The following is a 22,459-nucleotide window of genomic DNA, read 5'->3' as shown; positions in this document are numbered from 1 at the left end:
TATTGAGGTGAGTGCAGTGTAGGTTCACCAGGTTAATTCCCGGGATGGCTGGACTGACATATGATGAAAGAATGGGTCGACTGGGCTTGTATTCACTGGAATTTAGACGGATGAGAGGAGATCTAAAACAAACATAGAAAATTCTTAAAGGAATGGACACGTGAGATGCAGTAAAAATGTTCCCGATATTGGGGGAATCCAGAACTAGGGGTCACAGTTTAAGAAATAGGGGGTAGGCCATTTAGGACTGAGATGAGGAAAAACTGTTTCACCTAGAGAGTTGTGAATCTGTGGAATTCTCTGCCACAGAAGGCAGTGGAGGCCAATTCACTGGATGTTTTCAAAAGGGAGTTAGATTTAGCCCTTCGGTCAAAAGGAATCAAGGGATATGGGGAAAAAGCAGGAATGGGGTACTGATTTTAGATGATCAGCCGTGATCATATTGAATGGCGGTGCTGGCTCAAAGGGCCGAATGGCCTACTCATGCACCTATTTTTCTATGTTCTATGTTTGTATGAAATAATGCTTAGATTTCACGTAATATTAGATGTTTACAAGCCACACAGCGATAAAGTTATGGTTTCAGTAAATACACCGATCAGCCAAAACATTATGACCACTGACAGGTGAAGTAAAGAACATTGATTATCTTGTTACTATGGCACCTGTCAAGGGGTGGGATATATTAGGCAGCAGAGAACAGTCAGTTCTTGAAGTTGATGTGTTGGATCCAGGAGAAATGGGCAGGAGTAAAGACCTGAGCAACTTTGACAAGGGCCAAATTGTTAAGGCCAGATGACTGTGTCAGAGCATCTCTGAAACGTCAAGGCTTGTGGGGTGCTCCCAGTCAGCAGTGGTGAATACCTACCGACAGTGGTCCGAGAGACAAACCCCAAACTGGCGACAGGATATTGGGCGCTCAAGGCTCATCGATGCGCAAGGGCAATGAAGGCTATCCCATCTGGTCCAAACCGACGGAAGGTCTACTGTGGCACAAGTCACAGAAAATGTTAATGGTGGTCACAGGAGGAATGTGTCACAATACACAGTATATCACATCCTGCTGCGTATGGGGCTGCACACGGAGGGCCAACAGCATATTAGGCAGGAGGTCATAATGTTTTGGCTCATCAGGTCATAATATTTTGGCTGATCGTGTATATATAATTAAAAATAAGAAAAATAGAAAATCAAAACATGGTCATAGAGGGCAGTTCTAAAATTGACTCCACTGTTAAGCTTCTCAAGTTTGCGGACGACACAACCCTGATTGGACTGATCCAGGATGGGAAGGAATCTGCCTACAGGCAGGAAGTGACACAGCTGGCATCCTGGTGCCTTCGTAACAACCTGGAGCACAATGCTCTTAAGGCAATGGAATTGATAGTAGACTTTAGAAGAGCTCCCTCTCCCCTCCCCCCACTCGCCATCAACAACACCACAGTCACATCTGTGGAGTCATTTAAGTTCCTTGGAACCATCATCTCCAATGAGCTTAAATGGGGGGCCACCATCAACTCCACAGTCAAAAAGGCCCAACAGAGGATGTACTTCCTGTGGCAGCTAGGAAACACAATCTGCCACAGGCAATGATGATCCAATTCTATACTGCCATCATAGAGTCTGTCCTCAGAACTGTCTGTTCTCCATCATGGTCTGGTTTGGTTCAGCCACCAAGCAGGACATCCGGAGGCTGCAGCGAATCGTTCAATCAGCTGAGAAGGTTGTTGGCTGCAACCTTCCCCCCATTGACAAACTGTACACTGCGGAAGCCAGGAAGCGAGCGGGTAAGATCATCTCTGACCCCTCTCACCCTGGCCACAAACTCTTTGAAGCACTTCCCTCTGGAAGGCGACTCCGGACTGTCAAGGCAGCCACAGCCAGACATAAAAACAGCTTTTTTCCCCGCGAGTAATAGCTCAATAACCAAAAGTCTGTAGCCTCCTTTTGCTCTGGTATTTTATTTCATTCACATGTTTAAAATATAATGTTTTATTCTTAATGTTTTAATGTTTTATGCTTTATTCTTAATTGTTTACTGTATGTTTGTATTGTTACTTGAGAACGGAGCACCAAGGAACATATATTCTTTGTATGTGTACATACTTGGCCAATAAACTTATTCAATTCAATAGAGTTTTAAAAAAATGGGCCAGATAACGTTAGAGCTAAATAGACTACATTTTGTGAATGCTTCATATAATTTTACCATCTTAACTTCTTATGGTACACACCAAAATTGCTGAACTTTTGTAACAAAGTGCACAAGTTGGATGTTTTTCATTGGTCAGCCCATCTATGTGGCAGCATGCCAGAACAAAATGCTAAATCCCAGAAGCCATCAGCACACAATTTCTGCTCTGTCATGGTGGTGTGGATTTTCATGTTAAGCAAAGGCAAACCAGAGTTCTGGACAAATAATGTGGAAAAAAGTGAGTTTAAAGCTAAATATTTGAGAATTTGAATTCAGTGTTGAACAATTAGAAATTAATGCAAATTTCATTGAAAATGTTTAACTGTTGTGTTACCTTCAAGATTGATTTTCATTATGGAAGAAAATTTGCTGTCTTTAGCTAATCAGTTGCATCCGCAGCAAAGAACTGTCAGCAGCTTTTTAAGGCAATTAATGATATGCTATGATGTTCTTTTTAAACAGATTTTTTTCAAAGAGAAACAATAGAATTTCAATATTTTGAATGATCACTCATCAAAAGTTTTAATATATGTTTTGTGAAAATTAACATGGGACAAGATGATATAGACCCATATTTGCTAACAGAATAACACCGAGGTGTTTGCAATTGCCTCTATTTAGGTATGAATTGTAAAGTTGGTTCAGAAGGTTGGTTGGTAATTCCAGATAACCAAACTTACAGTACAATATTAGGTAATATGGACTAGTTTTACAAAAATTACATTGAGCTATCTGATTTACCTCTGAAAATTGATGATGTGTAGTTGCTGCATTTGAGACGTAGATACAAATTAAACCTGTCCAGAAATTTAAAGTTAATCTATTTCAGTTCAACAGCTTTTTGTATATGCGTTGGACGTTATTATTGTCAAGTGATTAACAAAATAGTAACATTTTTGAATGATTGAAATGAAACCATTTTGCATTTAAATTTGAAATGAACAAAGAAAATTAGTTTTTCATTTACGGACATGAATGTTGTTGGCATCCATCCATCTGTGAGAGATGATGGTGCAGCTTTGATGTTGTCCCGCTTGGAGAGGGGAATGTTTCATCTTTGGTTGCATTTCTGCTGTGGCTGGCAAGGTCTATCCTTCACAGGCAGGCTCCCACACGCCACCTCAGCTTCCATGGGCAAACTTGTCTCTGGCCTTTGGATTGGGGGAGTGAGTTGCTGTTGCCATTTACTATTCTGTGGCGTTGGCACCTGGCCTCCAGGGCCTTGAACCAAGTGTTTCATAACCGCCTGGAGGTCCTTTCTCCACCTCCCCTGGTCTTCAGCAACAGCTTCCCAGTTGTCAGTGCCAATGTTAAAATTTGTCATATCTCATTTAATCGTATCCTTCTAGCAAAGCCTCTTAAATGAATAATACAATGTAAAATTATCATTCTGTTTAACCCTCTAACTCAGTGGCATATGCAGTTATGCTATTCTCCAATTTTTGCATTCTTTCAGTTCTCACCTCTAACCAAATGCATACAAATATTAAAAAGGAATAATATGAAAACATGTAAACAGTCATTGCACATTTATTTATAATCTCCAAATTAAAAATAATATTTTTTAATATTTTGCTTTTATTGTATTGATCTTAATGTATGGATGTATTTGCTAGTATAATTTAAACTCTACCATACTTTCTATGAGATCTCTAATTTATTTCCTTTCCTTATAGTACACATTTTGTTTGCTACTTGCACTTTATTGCATTTTTCTTCTTTTGCTATGCAGAATTCAGATTGTTTGGATGTTCTTTGATCAAAAGATAATCATACTTAATTTGAAAGAGTGAGACACTAAAATGATCACAATCAAATATGAAATCAATGAAATTAAAGTTACTTGATATTTTGTACATCTAGATTTTCTTTTTCAAAACAACACAAAGTGCTTAAGTAACTCAGCAGGTCAGGCAATATCTCCAGAATTTAGTGTCCTTTTGTGCATTAACCAGCATCTGCAGTTCTTTATTTCTAGATTTTCTTTTTATCAGGGATGAGATGAAATGTTAGTTTATGGACATAAATGATAGCCAAATGCACTACATATGAGTTAAGAGACAAGTGTTTTATTGTCCAGAGATGCTGCCTGACTTAGTGAGTTACTCCAGCACTTTGTGTCATTGTATGTTCTATTCTCAAATGTCTCGAAACGAAACAATGAAATTCTTACCTGCCAGAAAGACAGGTTTAGGCACTTGGCTATCATTTATCTCCACAAGATAAAATTTCATCTCAGGCGAATGGAAGGAAAATCACTTCTGCCTTCTAGAGGTGTTTAGTCAACTTGTCGACATCAGCCTATTGGGAGAAGACGAGGTTTGTCTATCTAATTTAGGATTCTGGATCTGATACTGATAATGCAAAAGTTGCTATTGCAAGATAAAGTGTTTTCTCATTATCTTTTATTTTGGCTTCATAAATAGAGTCATAGAGTCATAGAGTGACACAGTGTGGAAACAGGCCCTTCAGCCCAACTCGCCCACACCGCCAACAATGTCCCAGCTACACTTGTCCCACTTGCCTGCACTTGGTCCATATCCCTCCAAACCTGTCCTATCCATGTACCTGTCTAACTGTTCCTTAAATGATTGGATAGTCCCAGACTCAACTACCTCTGGCAGCTCGTTCCATACACCCACCACCCTTTGTGTGAAACAGTTACCCCTCGGATTCCTGTCAGATGCGGCACGGTGGTGCAGCGGTAGAGTTGCTGCCTTACAGCGAATGCAGCACCGGAGACTCAGGTTCGATCCAGACTACGGGTGCTGTACTGTATGGAGTTTATACGTTCTCCCCGTGACCTGCGTGGGTTTTTTCCGAGATCTTCGGTTTCCTCCCACACTCCAATGACGTACAGGTTTGTAGGTTAATTGGCTGGACAAATGTTCAAAAAAATTGTCCCTCGAGGGTGTAGGATAGTGTTAATGCGCGGGGATTGCTGGGTGGCGCGGACGCGGTGGGCCGAAGGGCCTGTTTCTGCGCCGTATCTCTAAATCTAAAAAAAATCTAAATCTTTTCCCCTTCATCTTGAACCTATGTCCTCTGGTCCTCGATTCCCCTACTCTGGACAAAAGACTGTAGGAATCTATTCCTCTCATGATTTTGTATACCTCTATAAGATCTCCCGTCATCCTCCTGCTCCTGTTATAGGGACCCAGCCTCCTCAACCTCTCCCGATTGCTCACACCCTCCAGTCCTGGCAACATCCTTGTAAATCTCTTCTGAACCCTTTCAAGGTTGACAATATCAAGGTCTCACCAATGTCTTATACAACTGCACCATGACCGTTGAACTTCTATACTCAATACTCTGACTGATGAAGGCCAAAGTGCCAAAGGCTTTTTGACCACCTGATCTACCTGCACCTCGACGTTCAAGGAACATGCACCTGTACTCCTAGATCCCTCTGCTCTACAACACTACCCAGAGGCCTACCATTTACTGTGTAGGTCCTGCCCTTGTTCGACGTCCCAAAATGCAACAGCTCACACTTTTATGTATTAAATTCCATCAACCATTCCTCCGCCCACCTGGCCAATCGATTCAGATCCTGCTGCAATCTTTCACAACCATCTTCACTATCTGCAAAACTACTAACTTTTGTATCATCAACAAACTTGCTGATCTTGCCCTGTATGTTCTCATCCAAATCATTGATGTATATGACAAACAGTAACGGACCCAACACTGAACCCTGAGGCACACCACTAGTCAATAGACAATAGACTATAGACAATAGGTGCAGGAGTAGGCCATTCAGCCCTTCGAGCCAGCACCGCCATTCAATGCGATCATGGCTGATCACTCTCAATCAGTACCCCGTTCCTACCTTCTCCCCATACCCCCTCACTCTGCTATCCTTAAGAGCTCTATCCAGCTCTCTCTTGAAAGCATCCAACGAACTGGCCTCCACTGCCTTCTGAGGCAGAGAATTCCACACCTTCACCACTCTCTGACTGAAAAAGTTCTTCCTCATCTCCGTTCTAAATGGCCTACCCCATATTCTTAAACTGTGGCCCCTTGTTCTGGACTCCCCCAACATTGGGAACATGTTTCCTGCCTCTAATGTGTCCAATCCCCTAATTATCTTATATGTTTCAATAAGATCCCCCCTCATCCTTCTAAATTCCAGTGTATACAAGCCTAATTGCTCCAGCCTTTCAACATACGACAGTCCCGCCATTCCGGGAATTAACCTAATGAACCTACGCTGCACGCCCTCAATAGCAAGAATATCCTTCCTCAAATTTGGAGACCAAAACTGCACACAGTACTCCAGGTGCGGTCTCACCAGGGCCCAGTACAACTGTAGAAGGACCTCTTTGCTCCTATACTCAACTCCTCTTGTTATGAAGGCCAACATTCCATTGGCTTTCTTTACTGGCTGCTGTATCTGCATGCTTCCTTTCAGTGACTGATGCACTAGGACACCCAGATCTCGTTGAACATCCCCTCTTCCTAACTTGACACCATTCAGATAATAATCTGCCTTTCTATTCTTACTTCCAAAGTGAATAACCTCACACTTATCTACATTAAACTGCATCTGCCATGTATCCGCCCACTCACACAACCTGTCCAAGTCACCCTGCAGCCTTATTGCATCTTCCTCACAATTCACACTACCCCCCAGCTTAGTATCATCTGCAAATTTGCTAATGGTACTTTTAATCCCTTCGTCTAAGTCATTAATGTATATCGTAAATAGCTGGGGTCCCAGCACCGAACCTTGCGGTACCCCACTGGTCACTGCCTGCCATTCCGAAAGGGACCCATTTATCCCCACTCTTTGCTTTCTGTCTGTCAACCAATTTTCTATCCATGTCAGTACCCTACCCCCAATACCATGTGCCCTAATTTTGCCCACTAATCTCCTATGTAGGACCTTGTCGAAGGCTTTCTGAAAGTCGAGGTACACCACATCCACTGACTCTCCCCTGTCAATTTTCCTGGTTACATCCTCAAAAAATTCCAGTAGATTTGTCAAGCATGATTTCCCCTTCGTAAATCCATGCTGACTCGGAATGATCCTGTTACTGCTATCCAAATGCTCAGCAATTTTGTCTTTTATAATTGACTCCAGCATCTTCCCCACCACTGATGTCAGACTAACTGGTCTATAATTACCCGTTTTCTCTCTCCCTCCTTTCTTAAAAAGTGGAATAACATTTGCTATCCTCCAATCCACAGGAACTGATCCTGAATCTATAGAACATTGAAAAATGATCTCCAATGCTTCCACTATTTCTAGAGCCACCTCCTTAAGTACCCTGGGATGCAGACCATCAGGCCCTGGGGATTTATCAGCCTTCAGTCCCATCAGTCTACCCAAAACCATTTCCTGCCTAATGTGGATTTCCTTCAGTTCCTCCATCACCCTAGGTTCTCCGGCCCCTAGAACATTTGGGAGATTGTGTGTATCTTCCTCAGTGAAGCCAGATCCAAAGTCACAGGCCTACAGTCGTAGAAGCAACCTTCCACCATCACCCTCGGCTTCCATCCATGGAGCCAATTTGCTATCCATTCAGCTAACCTTCCAGAGCAGTCTACCACGCGGAACCTTGTCAAACGTCTTACTGAAGTCCATGTACACATCATTTAAAGCTCTGCCCTCATCAGGTCTTCAAAAAAATCAATCAGATTTGTGAGACACAACCTTCCACATACAAAACCATGCTGACTATCCCGAATAAGTCCTTGCCCATCCAAATGCCGGTATAACCTATCCCTCTGAATACTCTTCAGTAACTTACCAACTACAGATGTTCAGCTCATCAAACTATAGTTCCCAGCATTTTCCCTGCAGCCCATCTTGAAAAAAGGCACACAATTTGCCATCCTCCAGTCTTTTAGCACCTCTCCTGTATTTAAGGACGACTTGTAAATTTCAACCAGGGCTCCAGCAATTCCCACTCTGATTTCCCACAATGTCCTCGGATATATCTGATCAGGCCCTGGAGATCTGTTTACCTTGAAACACGACAGTACCTTCAATACTTCTTCGACGGTAACCCTGACTGCTCTTAAGACACTTCCAGTGACTTCTCCAATTTCCTCCATCCTACTGTCTTTCTCCTCGGTCAATGCAGAGGAGAGATACTAATTTAGCACATCGCCTATCTCCTGTGGCTCCACAAAGAGGTGACCACTTTGATTCCTGAGAGGTCCCACTCTCCCTCTAGTTACCCTTTTCCCCCTTATTAGGAAATGTAAAGGAAAACTACCTGAATCCTTATTTTTTCAACAATTATTTTTGTCCATTTTCATTTGGCTCGTCTCCTGTTTCATTGCCATTTCTCCAGTGCTCTTATAGCGGCGTATGATCTTATAGAGGTGTATAAAATCATGAGTGGAATAGATTGGGTAAATGCACAGTCTCTTGCTCAGAGTAGGGGAATCAAGAACTAGAAGACATAGGTTTAAGGAGAAGGGGAAAAGATTTAATAGAAATCCGAAGGGTAATTTTTTTCACACAAAGGGTGGGGGGTGTATGGAACAAGCTTTTCATTTACGGACATGATCCCCGCATATTAACACTCTCCTACACACACTAGGGACAATATTTACATTTACCAAGCCAATTAACCAACAAACCTGTGCGTCTTTGGAGTGTGGGAGGAAACCAGATCTTGGCGAAAACCCACGCAGGTCAAGGGGAGAACGCACAAACTCCATACACACAGTATAGGAGTGAACACGGGTCTCCTGTGCTGCAAGCACTGTAAGGCAGCAACTCTACCACTGTGCCACGGAGTTGAGGCAGGGATTATCGCAATGTTTGAGAAACAATTAGATAGGTACATGGGGGATAGGACAGGTTTAGAGGGATATGGGCTAAACGGAGGCAGGTGGGACTAGTGTAGAGGGGATATGTTGCCCGGTGTGTGCAAGTTGGGATGAAGGGCCTGTTTCCATGCTGTAAGACTCTATGATTCTCTGGTTCTAATTTGGGAGAAAACTGGACTATGCAGGGGAATCCCAGGGAGAATGTGCAAACTCCACATGGACAGCAAGGGAGATCAGGACTCGTGTCACTGGAGATGTGAGCCGGCTGCTCCACTAATTCTACCACTAATTCTACTTCTGGAATAGGAATAGGAGGATATTTCATATGAATACGTGGCTTGAAAAATGGTGCAAGGGGGAGGGATTCAATTTTTTAGGACATTGGAACCAGTTCTGGGAGAGGTGGGACCAGTACAAACAGGACGGTCTGCACCTGAGCTGGAATGGAACCAATGTCCTAGGGGGAGTGTTTGCTAGTGCTGTCGGGGAGGATTTAAACTAATGTGGCAGGGGGATGAGAGCTGGAGCAGAGAGACAGAGGGGTGTAAAATGAAGGTAGAAGCAACAGGTAGCAAGGTGAAAAGTAAAAGTGGCAGGCAGACAAATCCAGGGCAAAAATCAAAAAGGGCCACTTTTCAACATAATCGTACAAGGGGTAAGAGAGTTGTAAAAACAAGCCTGAAGGCTTTGTGTCTCAATGCAAGGAGTATACGTAATAAGGTGGATGAATTAAATGTGGAGATAGTTATTAATGATTATGATATAGTTGGGATTACGGAGACATGGCTCCAGGGTGACCAAGGCTGGGAGCTCAACATCCAGGGATATTCTATATTCAGGCGGGATAGACAGAAAGGAAAAGGAGGTGGGGTAGCGTTACTGGTTAGAGAGGAGATTAAAGCAGTGGAAAGGAAGGACATTAGCTTGGAGGAAGTGGAATTGATATGGGTAGAGCTACGAAACACTAAGGGGCAGAAAACGCTAGTGGGAGTTGTGTACAGGCCACCTAACAGCAGTAGGGAGGTTGGGGATGGCATCAAGCAGGAAATTAGAAATGCATGCACTAAAGGCGCAGCAGTTATAATGGGTGACTTCAATCTACATATAGATTGGGTGAACCAAACTGGCAGGGGTGCTGAGGAAGAGGATTTCTTGGAATGTTTGAGAGATGGTTTTCTAAACCAACATGTCGAGGAACCAACGAGAGAACAGGCCATTCTAGACTGGGTATTGAGTAATGAGGAAGGGTTAGTTAGCAGTCTTGTTGTGCAAGGCCCCTTGGGCAAGAGTGATCATAATATGGTAGAGTTCTTCATTAGGATGGAGAGTGACAAAGTCGATACAGAAACAAGTGTTCTGAACTTAAAGAAAGGTAAATTTGAGGGTATGAGGCGTGAATTGTCCAAGATAGACTGGCGATTGATGCTGAAAGGGTTGACGGTGGACATGCAATGGAAGGCATTTAAAGGTCGCATGGATGAACTACAACAAGTGTTCATCCCAGTTTGGCAAAAGAACAAACCAGGAAAGGTAGTGCATCCGTGGCTAACAAGGGAAATCAAGGATAGTATTAAAACAAAAGATGAAGCATACAGATTAGCCAGAAAAAGTAGCATACCAGAGGACTGGGAGAAATTCAGAGTCCAGCAGAGGAGGACAAAGGGCTTAATTAGGAAAGGGAAAATAGATTATGAGGGAAAACTGGCAAGGAACATAAAAACAGACTGCAAAAGCTTTTATAAATATGTCAAGAGAAAAAGATTAGTTAAGGCAAATGTAGGTCCCTTGCAGTCGGAAACAGGTGAATTGATCATAGGGAACAAGGAGATGGCAGACCAATTGAACAAATACTTTGGTTCTGTCTTCACTAAGGAAGACATAAACCGTCTGCCGGAAATAGCGGGGGACCGGGGGTCTAAAGAGATGGAGGAACTGAGGGAAATCCAGGTTAGTCGGGAAGTGGTGTTAGATAAATTAAATGGATTAAAGGCAGATAAATCCCCAGGGCCAGATAGGCTGCATCCCAGAGTGCTTAAGGAAGTGGCCTCAGAAATAGTGGATGCATTAGTGATAATTTTTCAAAACTCTTTAGATTCTGGAGTAGTTCCTGAGGACTGGAGGGTAGCTAATGTAATCCCACTTTTTAAAAAGGGAGGGAGAGAGAAAACGGGGAATTATAGACCAGTTAGCCTAACATCGGTAGTGGGGAAAATGCTAGAGTCAGTTATTAAAGATGTGATAGCATTACATTTGGAAAGTGGAGAAATCATCGGACAAAGTCAGCATGGATTTACCAAAGGCAAATCATGTCTGACGAATCTTATAGAATTTTTCGAGGATGTAACTAATAGAGTGGATAAGGGAGAACGAGTCGATGTGTTATATCTGGACTTTCAGAAGGCCTTCGGCAAGGTCCCACGTAGGAGATTGGTGTACAAACTTAAAGCACACGGTATTGAGGGTTCAGTGTTGAGGTGGATAGAAAATTGGTTGGCGGACAGGAAGCAAAGAGTAGGAATAAACGGATCCTTTTCGGAATGGCAGGCAGTGACTAGTGGGGTACCGCAAGGCTCAGTGCTGGAACCCCAGTTATTTACAGTGTATATTAATGATTTGGACGAGGGAATTGAAAGCAACATCTCTAAGTTTGCGGATGACACAAAGCTGGGTGGCAGTGTTAGCTGCGAGGAGGATGCTAGGAGGCTGCAGAGTGACTTGGATAGATTAGGCGAGTGGGCAAATGCATGGCAGATGCAATATAATGTGGATAAATGTGAGGTTATCCACTTTGGCGGCAAGAACAGGAAAGCAATTACCTGAATGGTGACCGATTGGGAGAAGGGGAGATGCAACGTGACCTGGGTGTCATGGTGCACCAGTCATTGAAAGCAAGCATGCAGGTGCAGCAGGCAGTGAAGAAAGCGAATGGTATGTTGGCATTCATAGCAAGAGGATTTGAGTTTAGGAGCAGGGAGGTTCTGCTGCAGTTGTACAGGGCCTTGGTGAGACCGCACCTGGAGTATTGTGTGCAGTTTTGGTCTTCTAACCTGAGGAAAGACGTTCTTGCCTTAGAGGGAGTACGGAGAAGGTTCACCAGATTGATCCCTGGGATGGCGGGACTTACATATGAGGAAAGACTAGATAGACTGGGCTTGTACTCGCTGGAATTTAGAAGACTGAGGGGGGATCTTATAGAAACATATAAAATTCTTAAGGGGTTGGAGAGGCTAGATGCAGGAAGATTGTTCCCGATGTTGGGGGAGTCCAGAACCAGGGGTCACAGCTTAAGGATAAGGGGGAAGTCTTTTAGGACCGAGATGAGAAAACATTTCTGCACACAGAGAGTGGTGAGTCTGTGGAATTCTCTGCCACAGAAGGTAGTTGAGGCCAGTTCATTGGCTATATTTAAGAGGGAGTTAGATGTGGCCCTTTTTGCTAAAGGGATCAGGGGGTATGGAGAGAAGGCAGGTACAGGCTACTGAGCTGAATGATCAGCCATGATCATATTGAATGGCGGCGCAGGCTCGAAGGGCCGAATGGCATACTCCTGCACATATTTTCTATGTTTCTATGTTTCTAACCTCATTGGCACAATTAGACAGGTACATGGATAGTGTGTAGGAAGGAACTGCAGATGCTGGTTTAAACCGAAGGTAGACACAAAATGCTGGAGTAACTCGGCGGCACATGCAGAATCTCTGCAGAGTAGAAAAGGATGACCCTTCATCGGACAGGTTTAGAGGGATGAGGGGTAAACGCTGGCAGGTGAGCCGAGTGTAGATTGGACATGTTGGCCAGTATGGGCGGGTTGGGCCGAAGGACCTGTTTCCCTGCTGCATGAGTACAACTATCTATGAATCCTATAAGAAAATAACTGCAGTTGCTGGTACAAATCGATTTATTCACAAAATGCTGGAGTAACTCAGCAGGTCAGGCCGTGTTATCTATGAATCCAGGCCATCTATGAATCCCCTCTCCCTCACGGCCAGGCCGTGTCCAAGGCAACCAGACGCGCCCAAAGCTCTCCGACGTGATTGGTCCAACTGCAATCTAGATCCGCCCCATTCCCGGAGACCGCGTCGTGCGATTGGCGGAGAGAGCTGCCCGTCAGGGCGGGGGGTGGAGCTGCTGTCGGTTGGGCTCGAGCCGCCGCCGCCGCCGCCACGAGGAGGAGGAGGAGGGAAAGGGAAAGGGAAAGGGAAAGGGAGGGGAGCGTCGGGCGGCCGGTCGGTCGGGGAAAGCCTGAGGTTGAGGCAGCTGGATCTCAAATCCGAGCGAACCCCACTGCGGCGTCCAACATGCCGGTGAGTTGAAGCAGCGCCGAGGCTGCAGGTTATAAATAGGCAGCCAGCGGCCGGCCTACGGGACCGGCGAGAGAGCGAGAGAAGGAGGGAGGGAAGGAAGGAGGGAATGGGAATGCGAATGCGAATGGGTTCGGGCCTTTGAAGCCGATCTGTAGTCGGTCGATCGCCCGAGGCCGCGGTGTTGCTCTTTGGATGCTAGGCCCCGGCGCTAACATGAAGCGGGAGTGTGGACAACAGAAGCCCTTCTGAGACAGTGAAGTGCTCAGTGTGGGGCGAGGGTAGGGTCTACCTGGACTGGAGCTGCTTTGCTTGCGGCAGAAATAGGAACCCCATCTCCTGGTCTCCTGATCGAGTGAAACCATCATATTTCCCTTTTCTTCCTTCCCAACAACATCCACCAACCACCCCCACCCCCCCCCCCCCCCCCCCTCCCCCCTTCCTCTCCCTCTCACACATATTCTTGATGTGGGTCCCCGATGACCTGAAATCTGATCTCCGTGTAACCCACCCCTTCGTTCGTCTCGCCACCAATCTCCATTCATTACCAACCTATCGCAAAATAAACCCCCTCGTTGACTGTTAGGGAACGGGAAATTTTTGATTCACCTTATTCTCCAGCTAAATATTGCCTTGAGAATGGAGGACGGTTAAAATCAGAGCTGTGTTGAGAGAACGGGGCCAAGCCCACTTGGATCATTGTGGTAAACACGATGATACTGTAAACAATACCTGCATCGGCTTGAATGTTGATGGTGTGTATTTGAGTGAACTGGATCTTGAAGCAAGAGGGATACGAGTGTTTCAATTTTATTAGGTGAGAAAGGGATGACGAGATCTCATTTGTTTGAAACATTGAAATTGATTGAAATGGCATGATTAAAATGAGGCAACTATTAACGCATATTTTGGATGAAAACAAAGGTTTATATAGTTTTTATAAAGGAATTGTATTTGAGGCTCATTCATTGCTCTTTGACCACATCCATGGTCCTAGGCATCACAAAATGCTGGGGTAACTCAGCAGGTCAGGCAGCATCTAGGAGAGAGGGAATGGCATCTGCAGTTATTTTCCTACACATCCATGGTCCAAGTTTATTTTTTTTTAAATTACGCTAATTTAGGCTGACAGCCCTGGGCAGTAGTACTGAGGGAGTGCAGCACCTGCAGAAGTCTAAATGTAGAAACAAGGAACTGCAGATGCTGGTTGACACAGTATCTGGTTCAGGCAGCATCTTGGACCACCCATATTGGAGCAATGACCAAGAAAGCACACCTACGCTTCCACTCCTTAGAAGGCTTAGGAAGATTGGCATGTCCCCTACAACTCTCACCAACTTCTACAGATGCACCATATAAAACATTTTATCAGGATGCATCACAGCTGGGTTTGGGAACAGCTCCATCCAAGACCGCAAGAAATTGCAGCGAATTGTGGATACATCCCAGACCATCACACAAACCAACCTCCCTTCTATTGACTGTATTTATACCTCACGCTGCCTCGGCAAGGCCGGCAATGTAATCAAGCACGAGTCGCACCCTGGCCACTTCCTCTTCTTCCCTCTCCCATCAGGCAAAAAGGTATAGAATTGTGAAAATGCACCCTATCAGATTCGGGGACAGTTTCTTCCCAGCTGTTAACAGGCAACGGAATCACCCTACCACAACCAGAGAGAGCAGTGCTGAACTATCTATCTCTTTGGTGACCCTCGGACTACCCTTGATCGGACTTGATCGGACTTTGCTGGCTTTACCTTGCACTAAACGTTATTCCCTTATCAGGATACACTGAAATGGATTGATTGTAATCATGTATTCTTTCTGCTGACTGGTTAGCACGCAAAAAAAAAGCTTTTCACTGTACCTCAGTACATGTGACAATAAACTAAACTGAACTGATGTCTCCAGTGATGCTGCCTGACTTGCTTAGTTGTTGCAGCACTTGGTGTCTTTTTTGTGTAAACCAGCATCGACAGATGCTCGTTTCTATATTTTCTGAATGTCTGATGGAATTTAATCCTAATAAGTGCGAGGTGATGCACTTTTGGAGGACTAATAAAGGTAGAACTTGCACAATTAATGGTGGGGCCTAAGGGATTATTGTGAACCTTGCTGCGAAAGTCCAAGGCTTCCTGAAGATGGTAGAACAGGATAGATAAGGTGTCAAGCAGGATATGGGAAACAACCCCAACCTCCCCCCAGCAGTGGAGATTCAAGAGGATGTTGACAAAAACATTGCAGATTCTGAAATCGGGAATAAAAATCACTGGTGGAGGAGCTCAGCAGGTCAAGCAGCATTTGTGGAGGCATAAGGAAAGTCAATGTTTTGGATCAGCCTGCTACCATACAATTTAACTGAGCAGCTCTGATGTGGTGCCTGGGATATAGTGTTCCAATTGTGAAGAGAGACTCTATGGGATGAGTTTATTTTTCTTGGTGCAGAGGAGGCAATGGAAAGATGCTGTTCCTGATTGAGGTGTACAACATTGAGCGATGTAGAAAAGGTTAATGGTAGGAAACTACTTTTGGCACAAGTATCTTGAGCAAGCGAACATAGAATTAGGATAAAGTGTATTTAGTTTCGAGGGAACAGAGAAAGAATTTTACCCAGGAAAATTTGGAAGTCATTTCCTGAGTGAGGGCTAGAGGCAGGTAGTCTTGCAACATTTAAGAAATATCCAGGCATGTGAATTTTCCGCGGATTTTCCCGTTTTAAAAATCCATTTTCCGCGCTTTTTGCATGGTTTCCACGTTTTACACTTTGCCAAATAAACGGAGAAATCAGATTGAAAAAAAGAAAGAAAAAAAAAAACGATGTATAAACTTGTAATGAACACTAGGGTCGCTAGGGGTTACGCGAGAAATACCCCCCTGCGCGCCCTAGAAGTCTCCCTGAAAATGTGGCACCTAGGCTGGGCAAGACAGCCAATCTCGACCTCATCGGGACTTCCATGGCCGATCAGTGGGTTGAATTTGCAACCTGCGGCTGGGGCTCTGGAACCACAGCGCAGCTGGAGCCAGCAAATCTATCCCCATAGCCGACTTCCTTGGCCTGCTGGATAAACCAGCAAAGCTCTGGAACCAAGAGTGCCAAACAATCAGTGGTGGAACTGTAATGAGTAAATATTAAATTCAAGCGCAAGATTATATAACAATTAATTAAGAGAGGGTTAAAATATAAAACACAGCAGAACAACCAATTACCACCTTTTTGGCTGATTATCAATTAATGTGCGAATTTACTTCAAAATGTTATTAGTGTACAGTGACATATTCACATTATTTTGTAATGTCTTTTTTCTTTGAAATGCACTAAAACTGGTAATTTTGTGTGTACATTTTTAAAAAAATCAATTTTTGGACCCCCGCTGTACGCCTCGTGCAAGCGTATTTCTCGCGTAACCCCTAGCGACCTCTTTTCCTCTTTGTTTTTACCTCGCTCACATGCCTGAATATCTAGACACACACCTGAATAGGAAAAAGTATAGAAGGCTATGGATCAAGATCTAGTAAATGGATTTAGAAAGATGGGTACTTGATGTTCAGTATGGATATGTTGGGCCAAAGGGCCTGCTTCAGTGCTGTATTAATGCAGTATTTCTAGAATTTATTAACATAAGTGCTTTATTTATAATGTATTTCATTTTTCTGCCATTTTTCCTAAACTCTTGGCGTATAGGCAATGTCTATACTGCATAAACCAGCAACAGATTAATTTGATAGTCATGTTCTGATGCCTGCATATTGGTCAAAATGTGTGCGACAGAACACTGGAACTTTATTTTGGAAAATTAGAAAGAGTGATAGGAATGAACAGGATCCAAAAAGTGCAAATTGGATTTTTGCTGCTTAACTCAATGGTTTTGTAAGCTCCTATTCATGTCTATCCAAATAACACAACTATTTCTCCTTGCCTCCCAAGTTACTATTTGCTTCCTGGATGAAAGAATATAAATTTCCACTTGGTTTTCCATTAACCATTCTGATAATAGGGATTCTGGCCATTCATTCCAATAAATCTCTACCAATTGGTCCACACGATGGTCAAACTATTCTTCATCATGCCCCTCTTTAAATGATAATTGTTGCTCATCTCTTGGCTGTTAATGCTGAATATATGTTAATTTGTTTCTTAGAAATTCCTGATTTAAATCCTTTTTCAAATTTCTTCTGTGGGCTGAGATTGTCTAGTAATTTGTGGCATATTTTATAATTTAAATGCTTCTCAAATGTATCAAGTCTTGGTGATTTATTCAATGTAAATGTACTACCCATTTCCTTCCCCTTCCAACAACAATCCTAACCTCCTGAAACCATTCATGGCTTTAAAATAACTGAGATGTGAACTCAAGATATAACTAAATAAACAGTGAAAAAAAATCAAGCTATCCATTTGACTAGCAAGAAAATGTTCCTCTCTAGTAGTTTACTAGAATGGTACCAGAATGGCCAAGGCAAACCTTACTCAGATTAGATCTACAAGTGACTTGATTTCTAATATTAGTATGTTCCTAACATATTGTGGTCTCTCTTGACATGTTAAATGGGAAGTACCAAGTGATAGATTTTTGAATATTATTCTTGGGTTATCATTTTTCTAGGTTACTGAATTGGAAGTGACAGTAGCTGCACTAATATGACTTCCATTCCCACAGAATTTAGTTTCCCCAGAGAAATGTCCCAGAATCATTCTATCATAATAAATTCATTTTTTGAGTGCCTGTCACTATAGTTTTATGAAATACTTGATTCCATTTGCAGCATAAAAGAGGTACTACTCCTTTGAGTGATCCATGTATGTCAGTATATGCCATTTGTTAAGTTGCAGAGAATTTAAGAAAATTGCAAACATGCACCACTTACTACATTTAAGATGGGTTAAAAATTTGCATTCCAATAATTATATTTTAAATTTCCTATGCCCTCCTATCTTCCACATTGTTTTCTATTAATCACAGTTAAATCCTTATGTATCTGACTCTTTCTCTTTTATGTATTGTACAAAATCCTCCTCCTTGCAACAAAATCTGGCCTGTTCATGCACTGATGAGCCAAAACATTATGACCACCTGCCTAATATGTCTTTGTTGCCCTTGCGCCTCGATGAGCTTTGGGCGCCCAACACCCTGTCGCCGGTTTGTGGTTTGTCCCTCCTCGGGCCACTGTCAGTAGGTACTCACCACTGCTGATCGGGAGCACCCCACAAGCCTTGCCGTTTCAGAGATGCTCTGACCCAGTCGTCTGGCCAAAACAATTTTGCCCTTGTCAAAGTCGCTCAGGTCTTTACTCCTGCCCATTTCACCTGCAATCAACTTCAAGAACTGACTGTTCATTTGCTGCCTAATATATCCCACCCCTTGACAGGTGCCATTGTAACAAGATAATCAATGTTATTCACTTCACCTGTCAGTGGCCATAATGTTTTGGCTCATCGGTGTATATTTCAACAGTCTTTCAACAGGTTTTATTTGATTTATCTTCCCAGTACAGATTTCTAATCTCATAAAAAATGACTCATTATGTGTTCATTTCCACTCCCAGATTAAAATAGTATGTTCAAGTTTCATTAATTATTTTTTTAAATTAGTATCACATTTTGTTGTGAGCTGTCTCAGCTTTTCTTTGTAACATTTGGAGATGATCCCAGGAATCTAACATTTGCACCTCTTGGCATGGTTTGAATTAAAACATGCATGTCAATAAAATAATGCTTTTTTAAAATATAATAAAAACAGAAAATGATGGCAACTTCACAAGGCAGGTAACATCTATAGAGCAAGAAATGGTTGATGTTTCCGTTTTTTCAGTGGAACTGGAAAACCTCTTAAGTTGTAGATTGGGACAATAGGGAAGGGGGTGGGAATGATAATGGGAGTCTCTGTGATAGGTGGAAGAGCATGCTGTGTCAAGGGCACTATGATTCTGCAAAAGAATAAGAAAAGATTTGAGTGAGTGGGCAAAAACCTGGACAGTGGAGTTTAACGTGGGAAAATGTGAGGTTGTGCACTTTGGTGAGAGGAACCAAAAGGTAGATTATTATCTGAATGGAAAGAGATTGCAAATTAATAATTCAGAGGGACCTTGGTGTTTTCGTACATAAATCACAAAGATTGCAACTGGTCCAATAAGTAGCTAAGAAGACAAACTTCATTTTGGACATTATTGTAAAGGAGAAAGAGTTTGAAAGAAGGAAGGTATACAAGGTATGAGTGAGGCCATACCAGAATACTGTGCACATTTTTAGTCCTCTTCCATAAATAAAAAAAGCATTGGTGGCAAACCAAAGGAAATTCACCAGGAAGTTCCTAGGATGAGTGGGTTGTCCTATCAAAAAGGCCAGACAGTTTGGGTTTGTATTCCTTGGAGTTTAGTAGAATTATGATTGACCTTATTCAAATATGTAAGCTCCTAAGGGGAATTAGTCATAGAGTTTGTGCCAATCAAGATGCATATAAGCTAGTCCCAGTTACCTGCATTTGGCCAATATCACTCTGAACCTTTCCTCGCGATGCACCTGTCCAAGTCATATTGAAATGCTGTTATAGTTGCATTGATCATATGGCAGCTCGTTCTATATATCCACCCCCTTGGGTTCTTATTAAATCTTGCCCTCTTCCATTATAGATGAGGCTCTCACTAGGGCCTCCTCTCTCTCCCGCAGCTCTGCTCTTGCTCCCCCCCCCCCATTCGTAACAAGGATAGAGTCCCCCTTGTCCTCACCTTCCACCCTATCAGCCAGCGTGTACAACAAATTATCCTCCAACATTTCCATCACCTCCAACGGGATCCCACTACTGGCCACATCTTCCCATCTCCTCCCCTTTCTGCTTTCCGCAGAGACCGTTCCCTCCATAACTCCCTGGTCCACTCATCCCTTCCTACCCAAACCACCCCTTCCCCAGGCACTTTCCCCATGCACCCGCAGGAGATGCAACATCTGTCCCTTTACCTCCCCCCTCAACTCCATCCAAGGACCCAAACAGTCTTTCCAGGTGAGGCAGAGGTTCACCAGCACCTCCTCCAGCCTCATCTATTGTATCCGCTGTTCCAGATGCCAACTTCTCTACATAGGCGAGACTAGACACAGGCTCGGCAATCGTTTCGCTCAACACATTCGCTCAGTCTGCCTTAACCAACCTGATCTCCCGGTGGCTGAGCACTTCATCTCCCACTCCCAGGCTGACCTTTCTGTCATGGGCCTCCTCCAGTGTCATAATGAGGCCCACTGCAAATTGGAGTAACAGCATCTCATATTTTGCTTGGGCAGCTTACAGCCCAGCGGTATGAACATTGATTTCTCTAGCTTTAGATAGCTCCTCTGTCCCTCTCTTCCCCCCTCCCCCTTCCCAGTTCTCCCACTGTCTTCCTGTCTCCACCTATATCCTTTCTTTGTCCCGTCCCCCTGACATCAGTCTGAAGAAGGGTCTCAACCTGAAACACCACCCATTCCTTCTCTCCTGAGATGCTGCCTGACCGCTGAGTTACTCCAGCATTTTGTGATACCTTCGATTTAAACCAACATCTGCAGTTATTTTCCTGCAGGATATTTTGTTTTGGCTATACAAGATGTTGATGAAACAACACCTTAGGAAATTGTTCTGCTTGATGTGCTCAGGACAGATAAGCTAGATGGGTACAAAAAAAGATTCACAAGGAGGTCGACTGGAGGACTTGAGCACATAGAGTGAATTAGGCCTTACAGAAAATGATAAAATTATAAGGGATATCGATAAGGTGAATGGTCATGTTCTTTGTCCCAGGGAAAGGGGATCTTTAGAGTTGACTACTGTTTAAGGTGAGAGGGGAAAGTTTTAAAGGGGACCTGAGTAAGCTTTTCACACAGAGAGTGGTGGGAAAAAGGATTAAATTGCCAGAGGAAGTTTTAGCATTGGATAAAATTTCAGTGTTTAGATGATCACTTAGGGACATGAATAGGAAATGTTTAGAGGGATATGAGCCAAGTGCAGGCAAATGGACCAGCTCAGTTAGATATTTTGTCGACATGGTTGAGTTGGGCCAAGGGCTGATGCCTGTGCTGTGTAACTCTGTGATAGGTTACAAGCGGATGAATGACCTTGTGTCAGCACAGGCCTATCCTCACACAAGCAGGCAAGCTTGTTGTTCTGAAATGGTTGGAATTTAAATATTGTGTCCTCGGGGCTGGAGAGGAGCTCTAAAGAGAATGAGTTGATTTTCCTTTGATTTGTTTGGTCGGAGCGATTAGCATAGGAGAATGACAGAAATGGAGAAATTAAATGACAGATAATTGAAAGCTCTGGGTCACTTACAAAATTAATAGACATATCGGTGCTGGCTCGAAGGGCTGAATGGCCTACTCCTGCACCTATTGTCTATTGTCTATCTACAACAAAATCACAAAATTTGTGTCGAGTTCAATGTTGTGGAAACCATGGAATGCAACATATTAAGTTGAAGGAAGTGAAAGTGATTTTCTGCTTCACTGGGAAGGATTGCTGGAGTCCTTGAGGGTGGGAAGAGAAGAAATAAACTACATATGTTCCATCACCTGTAGTTGTATGGGAAAATGCCATGAGAGGTTGAATGGTTGGCGAAATTGGTGGGAGGGGAAGATATCTTGTAGTGGAATCTCATTGAAGGTGATAAGAGTTATGAAGGATGATGCTTTGAACATTGGTGTTGGAAAGGAGAATGAGGGGATTCCTATCCTTGTACTAACTCTGAAGCAAGTGATTGGGGATCCTTGTTACTGCGTGAGAGGGGAAGTTGCAATTAAGGTAAAAGTAACAAATTTCTGAGATATTGGTGTGGAAAGTTTCAAATTATTAAATCGTACACTGAGATTGGAAGATTAAACTGGTTTACATTGGGTTATTGATTGAGTGTTTATAATTTGCTGCCAAATAATCAATTTCACCATCTGAATCTTTTGTACAATTAGTCACGTTTAATCTGGATTTAGATTGTTCACTTGTGAGAATTGAGAATAATGGTAGTCATCTTGCAGAGTGTGTGGATCACTATGTTCACCCAAACATTTGTTAAATCTAAAAGATGTATTCAATTTCTAGAGAGATGAACTTCTTAACACCAATACTACCTTCCACCCCTTGTGCTTTAAGTATTTGGACTCTTATTAGATTTATGCACATGAATATGCCTCCAGGACAAAGCCGTTCATCCCTTCTGTGCA

The 22,459-nt window shown here is 43.2% G+C and overlaps 1 protein-coding gene across 1 annotated transcript in view; it reads left to right on the top strand.

The window, feature by feature from the left end:
• Window positions 1-2,420: 2,420 nt before the first annotated feature.
• Window positions 2,421-22,459, top strand: part of kif3a (kinesin family member 3A) — a 55,185-nt gene continuing 35,146 nt past the window's right edge. Inside the window, 1 exon segment of the mRNA XM_078411014.1 lies at window positions 2,421-2,432. Coding sequence (XP_078267140.1) covers window positions 2,421-2,432 — 12 coding nt within the window.

Source organism: Rhinoraja longicauda, chromosome 14, assembly GCF_053455715.1.
Source record: "Rhinoraja longicauda isolate Sanriku21f chromosome 14, sRhiLon1.1, whole genome shotgun sequence".
In the NCBI taxonomy this organism is placed as follows: domain Eukaryota; kingdom Metazoa; phylum Chordata; class Chondrichthyes; order Rajiformes; family Arhynchobatidae; genus Rhinoraja; species Rhinoraja longicauda.
Note: the sequence above shows the minus strand (reverse complement) of the source record. Positions and strands in the feature narration are given on the sequence as shown.